Raw genomic sequence first — 17160 nt, 5'->3', positions numbered from 1 at the left:
TCTTTTGCCTCCTCCTTCAAGGTGAGAGGAAAGAGCTTCAATAAAAGCTTCATCATCTTTTCCTACCATTATGCATGATAGCTCAAAGCTATCGACGAAATCATCACCACTTTCACCCTCCTTTCTATAAAATTTTGACAATCCTGTGATTATTTTGTAAACTAGAAGGTGTGTATGAGAAATCCTCAATGGGTAGGGCACCATTTAATGACTTGAGGTTGTTGTCAAAGCTTCCTCAATGGGGGCACCAATAAATGAGGTGGAGAAAAAGAAGCTCAACTAGCCTGTATACCCAAGCTCTCCCACACCTCACTAAGGGATAAAAGAAAGGGGGCACCACCTAGCATGAGTAAGCTAGGACTGCACACAAAACACACAATAAGCTAAGCTAAGCTCACAAACACAAGACCCAACACTAGCACAAATCTCACCAACACAATCACAAATAATGTGACTAACATTTGAATTATGAGAGGGATAGTGTGTCGATAGTCATATATGGTTGCAAGGAGCGTGAGAGTAGGAGCACCAATGTGCATGCCCAATGCATAAATCAAACAACAAAATGAAACACTACTTAAACATTCTAGTACCCACAAAAAGAATAGAAGATTTTCCTCCTTACAAAATCAATGCTCACTAAAGGTTTAACCTCCCTTGAAACACAAAGGAAAATGTCTAGAAAAGGCACAATATCAACATAGACTAAGGGGTCATGTAGCATTAGAATGTGCAAGGAGCTATACACAAGAAAGTGGCAAACGGAGCTAGACGAAAAACACCACCATAAGTGCAAGAAGTAGATTTCCCAGTGTAGGCATTTGCAAAGGTGCAACCATGGAGCATGAGAAGAGAAAGGAGAAGGTTGGAAAGGCTAAGGAAGTGGCTCAAAATTATGGTGGTGTTCATGGAGAAGAAGAGGAGAGGGAAAGCTATGATACACCTTCTAAGAGAGAGAGCTAAGAGCAATCAAGGGTACATGGCCAATGCATATAGAGAATGGGCTTTTGAGAGTAGAGATTATGTGTGAGATAGGAGAGTGAAAGAGAGAGGTGGGCTAATCATGGGGAACTTGAGAGGCTAGCTTACAAGAGTCATGGCTGTGTTGCCCAAGAGGTAGGGCCTTGGCTTGTGGGAGAGATAAAGGTTTTTTTACCTTAAGGAGTTGCCTCCTTTATGTACAAGGGAGGGGGTTATTTATACACAGAAGTGTAGAGAGGATAAGAGTGTTTATGAGTGTGTATGAGTGCGGTGTGTGGAAGTTTATTTTTAGCATTGATAAGGGTTTTTTTGCAACACACTCATGCACTTAGTACGGGTATATTTACCTCATATTATACATTTCATAAGGCTTTGCATCGCTACCACACTTTAGGGCAATGCCTTTAGGTAACCACATTTCTTATAGTCTCACACAATGCACTATCTTGTATAATATCATATACTAAATTATTTTAATTTTCCCTTACCCTTAAGTAATAACTATACCACCTATGCACATATTTAGACCTCACATTAGGATGCACGATAACATCTCAAAGAAAAAAAAAAGAAAAACATCTCAAGACTATGTACACCCACCCTAGCACACTTCTTTCTTACCATTCACTCTAACATGGAGTGAATACAATGTAAATTATTTTTTCTCCATTCCTTGTAGATTATCCTCATATTTCTCATCAATTATATTTATTTAGAATTTTATTTTAGATTATTCATATTCATGCGCTTAAATTTAGGCATTTAATGATGTAGTCAATAAATCTATATTTTTATCACAAAAAATAAAAAGAAAATATCTTATTTAAGATTGGTATTTATATTATTATAGTTCTTATTATAATCCTTGTTTTTTATTCACACCAATCACAAATACCCATTAATATTTAGTACATATTGATTATCACAAAGGATTTGCAATATACATCATTTCATCAATTAAATATAATTCCATGGCAATATTTCATTGGCTCTTATTTCGCTCTAGTAGCCTAGAACATGTGTTGATTACCTCATTGTGACCTCCCGCCCAATCCACCGTAGCCACACATGATAAGATGTCAGTATCTTGCAACAACCGGGGTGTCCTTGTTTATGCAACTTCTTTTGGAAAGCGCTCGGGTGTGGTCTATAATCACTTCTCCTCATATGGTGCCTTCTCAATATCAAACCTATATGGATGCACGGGCCAAAGCTTTACTTGTGCATGGCATGTCTACATCGGTTGTGTCTCAATTTCTCTCTACAAGGAGTACAGCTCAACAATTATGGCACGCTATACAAATGCAATATGGAAGACTTTCAATGGTTAAGATGGCTAAGTTGGAAGAAGATTTGGATAAGCTTTCTATCTCCGAATCCGACAACATTGTGGAGAAGCTCGGAGAATTCAATCGAATCAAGCGGCAACTTGAAGAGTTTGGTACATTGGTAAGCAATCCGGTCCACAAGCTACTTGGTAAATTGCCTTCTTCTTTTGAATCGTTCAAAGATAACGTCTTTCGTCGAGTTCCTTTCCCTTCCTTTGAAGAGACTATGGGTCTTCTTCATGATAAGTGCCTTACTCGCAAGCAAAACAAAAAGGACTCGGCTTTTGTAAGCCAAGGCAAGGGCAAAGGCAAAGGCAAGGGGAATGATCAACGCAAAGGCTCTATTTCCAATGCTAAAGATTCTTCAACCAAAGGCGACAAGGACAAATCAAAGGATTTTTCCAAGGAGTGCACTTTCTGTGCTCGTAGTGGCCATACGGAGAATCGTTGTTTTGCTAAGAAGGCGGCATCCAAGAAGGTAAAAGCTGAACTTGAATCCAAATCTAAGGGTTCTTCTACATCAACATCTTCTCACGACAAAAACAAAGACAAGACGGAAGACGGTAACGCCATGATTGCATATGTTGCTATGTCTTCTACTTCTTCATGTGACACATCACTTGTGGTAATCAAAGATCTTGATACGCATACTGCGGATGAGTGGATTGCCGACAGTGGTGCTACCTCTCACATGACGAATAGTTCTTCCTTATTGGAAAACTATAAGTCTATCTCTTCATCAGTACACATTGGTGATGCTTCGTCTCTCCCTGTGATTGGTATTGGTGATGTTTCTTTTGGAGATGCTATCTTACATGATGTTTTGCATGTGCCTAAGATGTCTGCCAACTTATTTTCTATCTCTAAGGCTACTTCTAAAGGTCTTGGGGTTTACTTTGATGATGAAGTGATTGAAATCATTGATAGACAGTCACTTTCTTGTATGGCACATGGTTATCAAAATGCTGGGCTTTATCATATAAGCTCTTTTACAGCACAGTTGCCACCACATGAGTCTCATCTTCATCAATTATTTGCTTCTCCTATATTACTTTTTACTAATTGAGACTATTATTCTTTATAAATATAGAGCAAACCCACTAGAAACTACTTCATTCCATTGTAGCCTCCTTTCCAAACCCTCCCCCTTGCTAGGTTCTCCCTCCCCCTCTCTCTCTCTCTCTCTCTCTCTCTCTCTCTCTCCCTTCGTATTTATTTTTTTGATCATCATGGTGTTTTGTCTTTTAAGAGCCTAACAAGTGTTGTTGTGTGTGTTGTGCCTTCAGATTGGCCTTTACATGAGGGTAGAAGATGGCTCCTAAAACTCGTGGAGCACTTGTTTCTAATGAAGATAGTGATCTATGGCATTTCCGCTTTGGCCATGTTCCTCTTGCTACTTTGCAACATCTTGTCTCACATGACATGGTTACAGGTCTACCAAAGCTTCAAAAACCTCGCCATCATATTTGTTCTTCTTGTGCTCAAGGAAAGCAACATCGGGCTTCTTTTCCAGAGGAGGCTACTCATAGGGCCACACGCATACTTGAGCTTATTCATGCTGATCTTACAGGACCTATGGAAGTACAATCGCTTGGTGGATCCAAGTATTATATGCTTCTTGTGGATGACCTCTCGCAAATCATGGGTTTATTTCTTACCTAAGAAGTCTGATGCTCTTTCTCATTTTAAGGTTTGGCTTGCCCAAATGGAGAATCAAGCAAGTCAAAAGGTATCTTTTCTCAGGACTGACAATGGAGGTGAGTTTATAGCATTTGAGGATTTTCTAGCTTCAAAAGGCATACAACGACAAACCACCATACCCTACACTCCTCAGCAAAATGGTGTGGTTGAAAGAAAGAATAGAACGGTGAAGGAAATGGCCCGCTCCCTCTTACATCATGCGAAGCTACCTTCCTCCTTTTGGGGTGAGGCTATAGCTACCTCAGTTTATCTTCTCAATCGCTCTCTTACGAAAGCAGTGGACGGCATGACTCCAGAGGAGGCTTTCACAGGCCACAAGCCTACAGTTTCTCATTTTCATGTCTTTGGTTGTGTTGCTCATGTGCATGTGCCTTCTAAGAGGAGGACTCTTGATGCTAAGTCCAAACCTATGATATTCACAGGATATGCTTCTCGCTCCAAATTGGGATCCTTCTCGTCGTGAGAATATTGTTCTTTCACGTGATGCCATCTTTGATGAGCATGTTTTTGGTCTTGATGAGTTACCACCTTCTACATCTCTCTCAGATCCATTTCCATCTCTTGAGCTTGGGCCTCTCTCATTCCCTACAGTCTCATCCTCATCTACACCATCAGTTCCTACTTCATCCCCTTCATCAATTTCGATTGCGACACCTACTACTTCATTGGATTCTACACGGACTTCTGGTCCTCCAAAATGGGTTCGCTCTCTACTTCAAGATTCAGGTATATCACTTTCAAATGTTTAACAATCTACTACACGTGTCTTACGTACACGCCCTTCAGTAAATATTGCCTTGATGTCTTATATTGGTGATGTGTTTGAGCCTGAAACGGTTAAGGAAGCTCTTTCCTTACCACATTGGTGTGAAGCAATGCAAGCAGAGATTTCTTCTATTGAATCTAATAACACATGGTAGTTAGTTCCACGACCTTCACATAAAAAGGTCATTGGTGTTAAGTGGATTTTCAAAGTCAAGTTTCATTCTGATGGTACTCTTGATAAGTACAAGGCACGCCTTGTTGCTAAAGGTTATGCTCAAAAAGAAGGTGAAGACTTTGATAAAACTTTTGCTCCTACTGCCAGATATTCTACTATTCGTGTTGTTTTTGCTCTTGCTTCTCACTATGCCTGGCCTATATATCAAATGGATGTTAAATCTGCCTTCTTGAATGGAGATTTAGAGGAGGAAGTTTATGTGGAACAACCTGAAGGTTTTATTGCACAGGGTCATGAACATGATATGTATTTATTACAGAAAGCTCTTTATGGTCTTAAGCAAGCTCCTCGAGCTTGGTATCAGAAGATTAACAGTTTTCTCCTTTCTCTACATTTTGAGAGGACTCATGCAGATCCTAATCTTTATGTGCTTATTGTGGATGATGATATATGCATTCTTGTGCTTTATGTGGATGATTTAACACTCACTGACTCTAATTTGGATCTACTCAAATGGGTTCAAACTCAAATCACAACATCATTTGCCATGACTGATCTTGGACTACTCCACTATTTTCTTGGTTTAGAAGTGTGGCAATTTGCTTCAAGCATCTTTCTTTGTCAAAAGAAGTATACTTTAAGGTTGCTTCAGAAATATGGCATGCATGATTGTGCATCACTCACTTGTCCCATGGATCCTAATTCTAAATTATCCAAAGATGATGATTCTCCTAAGGTTAATTCTACAGAGTATCGCCAACTTATTGGTCCTCTACTTTATTTAGTTAACACTCGGCCAGATCTCTCCTATGCTATGAGTACTCTTAGCCAATTCTCTTCACAGCCTCGTCGAATCTCATCGACAGGCAGCTTTGAGGGTTCTTCGATATCTTCATGGAACTCTTGAGTATGGCATTTCTTATGCATGTGGAGATACACTTATTGGTTACTCAGATTCTGATTGGGCAGGGTGTATTGATACTAGGCGTTCCATGTCAGGCTATTGTTTTATGCTTTGATAAAGGACTTGTTTCTTGGAAATGTCAAAAGCAACGAATTACTTCTTCTTCATCGACCGAAGCAGAGTACAAGTCATATCTTGATGCCACTTCTGAAGCACTTTGGCTTCAGCAAATTCTGAATCACCTTGGATGTTCATCTACTCCGACACTCATCTACTCAGATTCACCGAGTGCTATTGCTTTAGCCAAAAATCCAATTATTCAAGGACGATCCAAACATATTGATGTTCATTTTCATTTTGTTCGTGATTGGATTTCTGAAGGTCGCATTCAGCTTGAGTATTGTCCTACCAAAGATAATGTTGCTAATTTGTTTACTAAGCCTCTTCCTCGACCTACCTTGGATTATCTTCTTCAGCGCGTTGGCGTTGGTCCTCCCATCTGGACCTGAAGAGGAGGTGTTGGATAGGTGTCATCTCCAGATGGTGTCACGCTAGTGGCACACTCTTTAGCCTCTAGGCATTTTTGGGATTATAGCATTCATTTCCATTCTTTCCTATTTACACACATTTTTGGGTAGAGGAACTTTCCTATATATATGAGGCATTGTAGTTCATTTCTAATGAAGTTGGCTAGTGGTTCATTGATGAGTTCTTGAGTACATTGTCTCTTCTCTCATCTCTTCTTTCTCACATAGGTGACAATTGCTAGAATAAATATGGGCATGCAAGATTTGGTAACCATGGAATTGTACTTTTAAGTTATTGCATCTTGATTAAGTATTTATTATGTTGTTTATCTCTTGTGAGTGAGAGAGTTTGGAGGTATAGAGGCCACTTCCAAAAATTTCTCCCTTAGCATGTAGGGGAGAAATTCAAAGATAAGGGTGAAGTGGAGAGATAAGGTACTAACCTTGTCATGGCTAAGTGAGTGGAAAAAATTTATAAATGGGTTATGCATTTTCAAAGGAGGATTTTTACAAGAAGAAGAAAGTGCTTTTTTGGATGGTTTTCATGCTAATTTACTAGATTGCTTTATAAGAGGATCCCTGCCACCATGATTGTTGCAAAAAATATGCTTTAGGCATCGATATTGTGCTCCAATACCTTGATACACACGCCAAATGCCTTGTTGCAAAATCTTTCGTAAATATTATCTATCATGTTGCACATGATCGTGTGGCCCTCATACTCGTAGTAAATCCCTAATGGCATTATTTGTACATCATTTATACATGGTTGCTTACATATATGCATGAAAACTATGATGACTTTGTACTTTTGGATGACTAGACAATATTGATGCCTATGCTCAAATGTCATACATATCCTAATGGTGGGCTAGATGTATAGGCATGTATAAATATGGGTGGATGGCCAATCTACATGCTAGCTTAGTCTACAACTAGAGCTATAGTAGAGTAGATTGTCATAGGTATTTAGCCAAGCCTTTTAAATGCCAATCTTCAAGAGCATAGAGGTGTATGCATGCACATATACAAGTGTAAGGGGTGTTTCTCTCCAAAGCAAAAAAAACTACTCTTGAATACCTTGCATCTACATGTCTTATGATGCTAAGATATAGGTGAGTATATGTGAGCATGTAGGTGGGTGCCCAAGATATATTACACATGGGATATGTTGAATAGATGAGGGAGTAGACTTACGTGTTAGGGTTACATGGAAGTGCTTGCATGGGTGTACATGTTTATGCCTTTGTGCTAATTGTTCGAAATTTGGGGCTTTTGATGTATTTGTGCAATTAAGCATTCATACATGCTGTATGATGTGAGAAATCGCACATTCGGGCAAAATTGCAGCAAATTGCAGTGCAAATCAAGGGGCTTTTGTGCCGATTGGATTGATTTGCATGCAGGCAATCGCATTTGATGCTGTGGATAATGTGTTGATGCCTGACAAGCACTCAATGTGCCTGTAAATCAAGGGGCTTTCATGTATTGGATGTATACGTGGCCAAGGGGAAGCATCGCGAAGACTCTGGATGCCTTCATGTGCGTCAATGTACCATGTATGATCAGCAATTGATCTTAAATCAAGGGGCTTTTCAAGATCGTATGCTTGTTGAGCTTGGCAAAGCAGCAGGCAAGACATTTATGCCTTGAATCCTCAGAAATCAGCTTGCAGTCAAGGGGCTTTTGCCCAATTTCTGTTCGGGACTGTTGTATGCAGTGGTCGGGACTGTAAAAGTCTGATTTTCACTCATTTGGACAGCCAGGATAGCATTTATTGCTACTGTACCTGTTGGTACAGATTTGGTACAGCTTTGTACAAGTTTTGACATGGCTACACATTGATTTGAGTGAGCAAAAGGTTCAATTTCAGCTGCTGTACTTGCCGGTACAAGTTTGGTACATCATTGGTGAGCACTTAGTACTGCTGTACAGTACTTTGGAAGGGCAACAGAGCACATTTAAGGTGCTGTCCTAAATCTGCAGCAACCAGATTTTGGTGATTTCATCACATAAAGTGGGAGTAGAGTTGCATTTGTGCTTCCGCAGTGGGAGATAAAGCTTGGGAGAACAACTGTGAGCACTTTGTGTGCTTTTGGTGCAGTGTTTGCACATTTTGCAGGGAGTCAGGCATTGACAGGTTGCATATTGCTATGGCAACCACAGGTGAGAGCTCTTCATTGCTTCACATCAAGAAGCTTGAAGGCTCACATAACTATGATATTTGGCAAACCCAGTGCTACAATGTGTTGCTCCAGAAGAAGCAGCACAAGCCTATCAAAGAAAGGGGTGTAAAGCCCGCTTCTCTTACTGCTGAAGAGTGAGAGATATGGATGAGCTGGCAAGATCTACTATCATGTTGTCTGTGTCAGACTCTTTACTTTTCAGCATTCGTGAAGAGAAGACCGCTTGGGGAATGTGGCAGAGATTGCAGGACTTGTATGCCCAGCAAAGTGCCTCAAGCAAAGTGTATTGGTTGAAGAAACTCATAGGTCTTCAGATGAAGGAAGGGGCGTCTATGGCAGCCCACCTCAATGAGTTTAATGGTATTGTCAGCCAAGTTATAAATCAAAAGTTGGCAATGGACAATGAGTTCAAAGCCACTTTTCTCTTATACACTTTGCCAGAGAGTTGGGACACATTCAGGACAGCCACTAGCAATTCGAATGCTATGCTGTCATATGCAAATGTTGAGGGTGCTCTTCTTCAAGAAGAGATGAACAGGAAAAACAACTCTGTTGGAAAGTCCAATGCAATGAATGCACGTGGGAGATCCCAGCAAAGGGGTAAAAGCCAAGAATGGGGAAGGAGCAAGTCTCGCTTCAAAAAGGACTTGGAATGCCACATAGTTGTCACGGTACGAAAATACGATACCGTACGGTACGATACCGTACGGGAATATTCGGTACGATATGAAATTTTGGGATACGGTACGATAAAATACGGTTTTTTAAATTAACACCAACAAACATAGACATTTTCAATTTGGAAGGGTAGAGTCTAGAGAAGTTGTTTCAAACCAAAATATCATTAAAAACAACTAAACAAGTTTGAAGTGACAAACAAAAGTACATAAGTATAGAGGTGCGATGCGATCATGCGCGCTAGGCGCGAGTACAAAAAGAGAGGCTAGAGCCAAGGCCCAAGGAGAGACTAGACAAAGGCATCACTATCAGAGCTCTCGCTGAAATCATCCTCATGAGAAGAGGACACATCAGTGGCCTCGCCGAAGTCGCCATCGCTAAGAAGGTTGCCCTCATCATCGAACTCGGGCTCTCTAAGCTCATGTGAGAAGCCAAAGGGAGCATCCTCATCTGCAAGAGCGAGTGTGGAGCTACCCGATCCACGCCGCACATAGGTATGCACTATGTCCCTGGGAGCACCACGAACCGTGCATCCACGGCTTCCTACTTGCACTCCTCTGCCACTACCTCCACGCCCACGACGAGTGCGAGTAGGTCGTCGATCAAATGACTCGAGCTCTCGATAGATCTCTGCATAGATCCTCTCCTCCTCCTCATCCTGCACTTTGTTTACACTCTGAAGAGTGTCCCCTGTGAGCTTGAATGCATCCACATTCACCTACATTGTACAATGATCAAGTGACAAGCAATGTATTAGAATTTGGTTCCAAATTTCAATAAACATTGAAGTTTGAAATTTGAATGCTTATAACTTATAACTTGTAAGTTGTAACTTACACCTGTCTCGCTGATTCCATCTTTTGCATTGCGCGCAGCATGCGCAAGTTAGCGCGGCAATACACTAGCCGCTCTAACTGTTGCGTGCTCAAGCGATTACGTAACTTCGTGTGTACAAGTGAGTAGGAACTCCAGTTCCTCTCACATGCACCTGAAGAGCAATCCTGAGCTAGGATTCTCAAAGCCACCTTTTGGAGGCTTGAGAGCGCATACCCAAATGTCTCCCACCAAAAGAGGGGCTTCACAAGGGATTCCCTCTTCCAACAGGTAGTAGATGCAAACGCGGCTCCTCCCCTTTGGTCATTGTAGCTTATGAGCTCCTCAAGGAACTTCCCATGGCGATCCTCCGGCAATGCTTTGGGCAAGTAAGCATCTCGGGCTTCAAGTAGCTCCACGTTGGTGAAGAGGGCGGGTGATTTGTAAGCCGGATGCAATAAAGCGGCAAGACCATGGATAGGTCTTCGCATCCACTTCCATCTCTTCTCCACAATGGCCAACATACCATCGCGCTTCTCCTCGTCGATGGAAGGAGAAACGCGTAACTCTGCTATGGCCTCTCCCATGAAGTGAACAAGAAGGCCCATGGTGGCTCCCTCCATGTCGGTCATCCGCAATACCCTATAGAAGGGCGTGACCGCAATGACAATAGTGCGGACCGACTGCCAAAACTCCTCCTTTAGGCAAAGCCGTTGCATGGCTTTGGCCTCCGCCGATTCTCGCTCATCCCACTCATTCCACATTGTGGAGACCACTGTTTGGCGAAGGGAGGATTTCACATCGTGGAGGCGCTCCAAGACGAGCCACATGTAGGCGAAGCGTGTAGATGAAGGCTTCTTCAATTCCAACTTGTTATGTTCGCGGAACATGGCAAGCACCTTCACCTTTGTGGTGAAGAAGGTAACAATAGAGATAGCTTCGGTCATTACTTCCTTCATCCACACTAACTTGCCCATATCCTCCATGAGCAAGTCAATGCAATGGGAGGCACAAGGCGTCCATACTATGGAGGGATAGTCCTTCTCGAGCAACTTCCCCATCCGACGGCAATTTGAAGCGTTGTCAGTGATGAGTTGCACCACGTTCTTCGATCCAACCTACATGTCACAATGCACATGAATGGATGCAATGAGCGTATGCCGTATGAGACTTGAGTCATGACTCATGATATAGCCACATATGATCATATGATTCATATCACATATACCAAAGCCTAAACTTTAAAGACTTTAGTGCAATTTGAAAGTTGAAACTTACCTCCATGATGGCTTGCTTGATATGGCGATATATGAATGCACCCGATGTTTTCCTCCCCGCCTTTCCGGAATCCACGCCCCGCACAAAGTATGTGCCAAGAGGGCAAGAGACAAGTATATTGATGATGCCTCTCTTCTTCCGGTCACTCCATCCGTCGGAGAGGATGCTACACCCATACTTGGACCATGCCGCCCGCACCGGATTGAGAGATCTATCGATTCTTTCCCTCTCGTCCACAAGCCTCTTCGTGCGCATGTCATGATAGGAGACGCCGGTCCATCCTTCACATGGGCCCACATTTGCAATGGCTTTCACCATTGACTTCCATTGATCTACCTTGAGCACATGGAATGAGAGATTGCACTCAATAATGGTGCGTGCAATCTCTATATCTGCTAGCCGTTGCCGTTCTCGGAGATGTGATAGAGAAGAAGAGAACCCCCCGGTGGCTTGGGCTAGAGTGGCTTGCCTCATGGGAGACTCAAGCCTTTGTCTCTTTGAGGAGGCGGAGGCGGAGGCGGCACCGATGGAGGTGGCACCGATGGAGGCGGCGGGGGAGGATGTATCACAAGGCGGGGAAATGACCTCATCATCCGCCCTTGAGCTTCTACCACTATCATAGTGAGCACCCAATCCACCCTTGATCTTGTTGAAGATCTCATCGGATATAGCAAGGGGGACTTCCTTGCATGGCGCAACTTGCCCCCCCACCTTTCCAACATGTTGGAGAAGCCTAGTAACTCCACTTGTGTATTGTTTGCCACAATACTTACAAGTCCACCTATATGACTTGGACTTTCCATCGGCTTTCTCTACATGGATAGCATGCACATTGAAGGCTTCATTCTTCTCCCTTGTCATTGTAATAGAGAGAGAGAAGTTAGAAGATTCAAGAGATGGATAGGCTTGAGAGAGAGAGAGAGAGAGAGAGAGAGAGAGAGAGAGAGAGGCTTGAGAAAATGAGAGTGAGGCTTGAGTCTTGACTCTTGAGAGAGAGAGAGCCTAAAGGCTTGAGAGAGAGAGAGAGGCTTGAGAGAGGGCCTATGGGGGAGAGAGTGGCTTGAAAGTTGAGAGTTGAGAGAGAGAGAGAGGGGGGGGGGGGCTTGATGGTCACTTGAGCAAGACTCAAGAGAGGGGGGGGCTTGATGGCTTGAGTAATGAGCATTGAGAGGCTAGAGCTTTGAGAGAGGCTTAGGGGGTGGGCATTTTATAAGGCCATGTAGCATGGGCCATGGCCAATGGGCACATGGGCCACAAAGCATGCCCAAAACGGCCAGCAAACGGCTACAAAACGGCTACAGCAACGGACAGAAACGGCTACAAAAATGCGCAGTCAGCGGCAGCGCAACGGCTAAAAACGGGCAAAACTGGCATATCGTACCGTACGATATCGTACGGTATCGTACCGTACGAATCGTACGTACGAATTGATTCGTACGCGTACGAGAAACAACCCTGGAATGCCATTATTGTGGCAAGAAGGGACACATCAAAAAGCAATGCTACAAATGGAAAAATGATCAAAAGGAAAAAGGAAAAGGCAAAGACAAAGACAAAGATGAAGCCAAAGATGTAAAGCCAAAGGGCAAAAGTGGAGTCAAGATTGAAGAAATCAATGTGTCACATGCAGGTGACAGTGAGGATGAGGTCCTATTTACGTCTTCACTTGATGCCCGTTCACTTCTTATAGGAGATGGTCATGGTATGCACTCATGGATCATTTATTCAGGTGCCTCCTTTCATGTCACAGGTTGCACAGAGACTTGTTTGTCAGGTATATTGCTGGCAATGAAAAAGTAGTTTATTTGGGTGATAACCATGCATGCAAGATTCTTGGCAGAGGTGATGTGAGGCTTGTATTTTCAGATGGCTCACAGCTTATGCTCCATGATGTCAGGCATGTGCCTGAGATCAAGAAGAACCTGCTTTCTACTGGACAGCTTGATGATGCTGATTATGTTACCACATTTGGTCGTGGAAAGTGGAAAATTAGTAAGGGCTCACTGGTTGTTGCCAGAGGCTCTAAGGTGGACACTCTTTACTTCATGCATGCGGGTGTTTGTCACCATGCTAATGTAAATGCAACCGAGCTGCCGGAAATCTCTATGTGGCATAGCCGGTTGGGACACATGAGTGTCAAAGGAATGGAGCAATTGTCTCGTTTGGGTTACTTGCCTTCTCTAAAGTTTTCAAGTTTTCAGTTTTGTGAGCATTGTATATATGGTAGGCAACTACAGTGCCCCCACAAGAAAGCTCTTGGACAGAAAGATGCTCAGTTAGAGCTTGTGCATACAGATGTATGTGAGATGCCTCAGCTTTCTTTGGGAGGGGGCAAAATACTTTGTGTCTTTTATGCCACACGCAAGGTGTGGGTTTATCCTCTTCGTTTGAAGAGTGATACATTCTCAGTGTTTGAGAAGTTTGTTGCTCTTGTTGAGAACCAAACTAGCAAAACATTGAAGGCTTTGCGTTCCGACAATGGTGGAGAGTATATGTCCAAACAGTTTCAGGACTTTTGTGATGCTAAAGGCATCAAGAGGGAGCTCTCTACTCCTTATGATCCTCCACAAAACGGGACAGCAGAGAGGATGAACAGGACCATTCAGGAGAAGGTCCGTTCTATGTTGTCACATGCTGCGTTACCTCATGGTTTTTGGGCTGAAGCTGTTATGCCAGCCGTTCACCTTATAAACAAGTCACCTAACACGAGGCTTGGTGGGAAAGTGCCAGAGGAAGTATGGACAGGGAAGCCTCCGTCATACAAGCACTTGAGAGTGTTTGGTTGCGTTGCGTACGTGCACATACGCAGGGAAATGCGCACCAAACTTGATCCTAAGTCTCACAAATGCATATTCCTAGGATATGGTGACAGAGGTGAAATGGGGTATAGACTTTGGGATCCCGTGAATAGAAAGATTATACGCAACAATGATGTCATTTTTGATGAAACATGCATGTATAAGGAGCCTGCAAGGCAACAGGAGCCTGGCAGAGTCATCTTTGATGATGATGGACATCATGGACAACAACCAAGGGCTGTAAATCAGCCATTACAGCAGGAAAACCAGCCCTTAAATGGTGCTGAAAATGGTCCAAATGGACAGCCAGAGATGGCAGAAGATATCCCAATGGATATCCCACAGTTAGAGGAGATACCGGGCATGATATTTCAGCCTTATGGCATGGAACAGGAGCCACCAATAGGAGATATGCAGGCTGGACAGCAACCTGCAAATGATGGTCATTGGGTACGGAGGTCCACAAGACCCTCCAGAGCCCCTGACAGGTTTGTTCCAGGGGTTGACTACTTGATGCTCACTGACTGTGGGGAGCCCTCATGTTATAAGGAGGCTTTACATAGGGCAAACAAGGCTCTTTGGGAGCGTGCCATGAAGTCAGAGATGGATTCTCTGCACAAAAATGGAACATGGAAGTTGGTGCATTTGCCTACAAACAAGAAGGTTTTGCCTTGCAAGTGGGTATACAGCTCAAAGTTGCACCTGATGCAAAGCCAAGATACAAAGCCAGGCTAGTGGCTAAGGGCTTCAAGCAGGAATATGGTGTGGACTTTGATGAGATCTTCTCTCCAGTGGTCAAAATGACCACACTTAGAGCTGTGTTAGCTTTGGTTGCACATGATGATCTGGACTTGATTCAGATGGATGTGAAGACTGCTTTTCTTCACGGTGATCTCCATGAGGAGATATATATGCAACAGCCAGAGGGTTATGCAGTTAGTGGAAAGGAGAAGCTTGTATGCAAGCTGAAAAAGAGTCTTTATGGGCTCAAACAGGCTCATACGTGTACACTATGAGGTGAAAAAAGAAAGAAAATCCCTTGCCCCTATAGCCTTTCAACCTTCAAACTTGGAACCCATAGACAACACCAGGCACCAAAAACCAACAAGATAAACACATAAAACACCTGACAGTCTTCCATTATAGAGAGATTGACATAGTGTTTGAGAGAAATCCTACTATTTATTTATATGAAGAAGAAGAGGAAGGGAATATGATCCACTCATACACTACTTCAATGGCTACAAAACACATGAAGAGGGGCTACACTAGCCGCACAACCCTTTTCTACACCAAATTTCAAACATGTGTAAATCTAGACACCCAACTCAACCTCAACTCCTCAAATAACTAGACATATGAACTTCAATGCCACCTCTCACAGCTCCTATTCCTTGCTAAATTCAGCCTAATTGAGGCCACCAATGCATCCGCATGGCCAAACCAAGATACAACCTTCATTTGCCCTAATCTAACATTGCATGAGAGAATTAGAGCCAAATTAAGCTTCACAAAAGCCCTCTCTCACAGTAGAGCGACTCTTCTTCTTCTTCCTGGAACACTCATAGTGCCTCAACTGATGTGGCAAATCATTTTTTTACACTATATAGTCCCCATTTTCACTTGGGTATACTCATGCACATTTGTTTCCATAATTTGAACCCTAGAATCCAAAAGTGCATATTCCTTGCTGCCACATCATAGATTCTTTTCCCACATTATTTATACATTTGACATTTTTTCTTTCAACACCACCTTTTGCACTTCCATCATGCTTAGGCATGCAATCGCATCAAGGCGACCACCCATGGCCTTCATGATGACATTTCCCTCATTCTTTTCCAAGAAGGTAAATAGTGCATGACTTTATCTCATAGATCTAGTAAAATTCATACCAAATATGATTAAATGACATCACATATATGTCTAGTATATATTAGCACTATTATCCTCAAGTGACCATGCATGAAGCTTCTCACTAACACGAAGCATCATTTCACTTCAAATGTGTGTTCAAGTCGAAGGTAGTGAAGCTTTATTGAAAAGCCCAAGAAAATCCCAAACCATGAAATAAAACCTATAAATAATGCATGCTTTGTGCCAATATGTACAAAAGTGGTCCTGCGCTTAACCACTGGACCAAGGAAAATAGGCATCCATGAGCATCAAAATGCATTCATATGTACACATGCCAAAAAAATGCATCACAAAAAAATTCATAGCATAGTTTGCCCATCCCCTAGTCTACTAGATCATTCATAATCATTAGCAAAGAGTGAAGTGAGGCCCATTGCCTCATTTGTCACATCTTCACTTGTTTTAGGCTCACCCTCATAATTTTCATCCTTAATTATTGTCATCAACTTGGCATAATATTTCTTGAGGAAAATGCCATTTACCCTTGGTGCATGTAGAGTTCCATCAAGAGTAGCTAACTGATAAGTACCATTAGCAAAGCATTCCATCACCATTCATAAAGGGACCCTATCCAAAGATCTATCTTGCATCTTCTCATAATGTTCTAAGGAAACTAGCCTGTCCGATTGCACCTATTGTAAATGCATGAGCCTCTCTTTGAATGCATCTTTTGGTCCATCCATGAACTTCTCTAGCATCTTTACAGTAGTAGGCAATTCAACAACTTTAATAGACAACAAAGCTTCCTTACCATATACCAGATTGAAAGAAAGTGAAACCTATACTAGTCTTCACCAATGGCATGCATACCCATAATGCACCTAGCAACTTCTAGTCCTAATTCCTTTCTTGATGCTTTGTGACTTTGGACAAGATATGCACAAGCTCACCATTAGACCTTTCATTCAATCCATTACATTGGTGGGGGTAAATGCCATGGTATAGTTGTGCTTGATTTTCATTTTTTTGCATAAGTAATTCATTAATTTGGCTCTGAAACCTGGTCCTTGATCAGAAAGCAATTCAAGAGGCACCCCAAACTTACAACAAATGTTCTCATAAACAAATCTAGCAACATCTTTTGCACTAATTTGCCTCATTGTCTTTGT

The 17160-nt window shown here is 42.5% G+C and overlaps 2 protein-coding genes across 2 annotated transcripts; both read right to left on the bottom strand.

The window, feature by feature from the left end:
- Positions 1-10078: 10078 nt before the first annotated feature.
- LOC147639986 (uncharacterized) lies at positions 10079-11131 on the bottom strand. The gene has a single exon (XM_086824300.1). It carries the CDS (start codon positions 11117-11119, stop codon positions 10079-10081), a length of 1041 nt encoding a protein of 346 aa, XP_086680426.1. The 5' UTR covers positions 11120-11131.
- Positions 11132-11164: 33 nt separating this feature from the next.
- On the bottom strand, positions 11165-12789 carry LOC147639985 (uncharacterized). The gene has a single exon (XM_086775900.1). The coding sequence runs from the start codon at positions 12195-12197 to the stop codon at positions 11277-11279; it is 921 nt and encodes a 306-aa protein (XP_086632026.1). The 5' UTR covers positions 12198-12789; the 3' UTR covers positions 11165-11276.
- Positions 12790-17160: the final 4371 nt, after the last annotated feature.

This window comes from Cibotium barometz, chromosome 3 (genome assembly GCF_041138505.1).
Source record: "Cibotium barometz isolate CiBa-2024 chromosome 3, ASM4113850v1, whole genome shotgun sequence".
NCBI classification, from domain to species: Eukaryota; Viridiplantae; Streptophyta; class Polypodiopsida; order Cyatheales; family Cibotiaceae; genus Cibotium; species Cibotium barometz.
The sequence above is the reverse complement of the archived record's forward strand: the minus strand, read 5'-3'. Positions and strand labels throughout refer to the sequence as shown.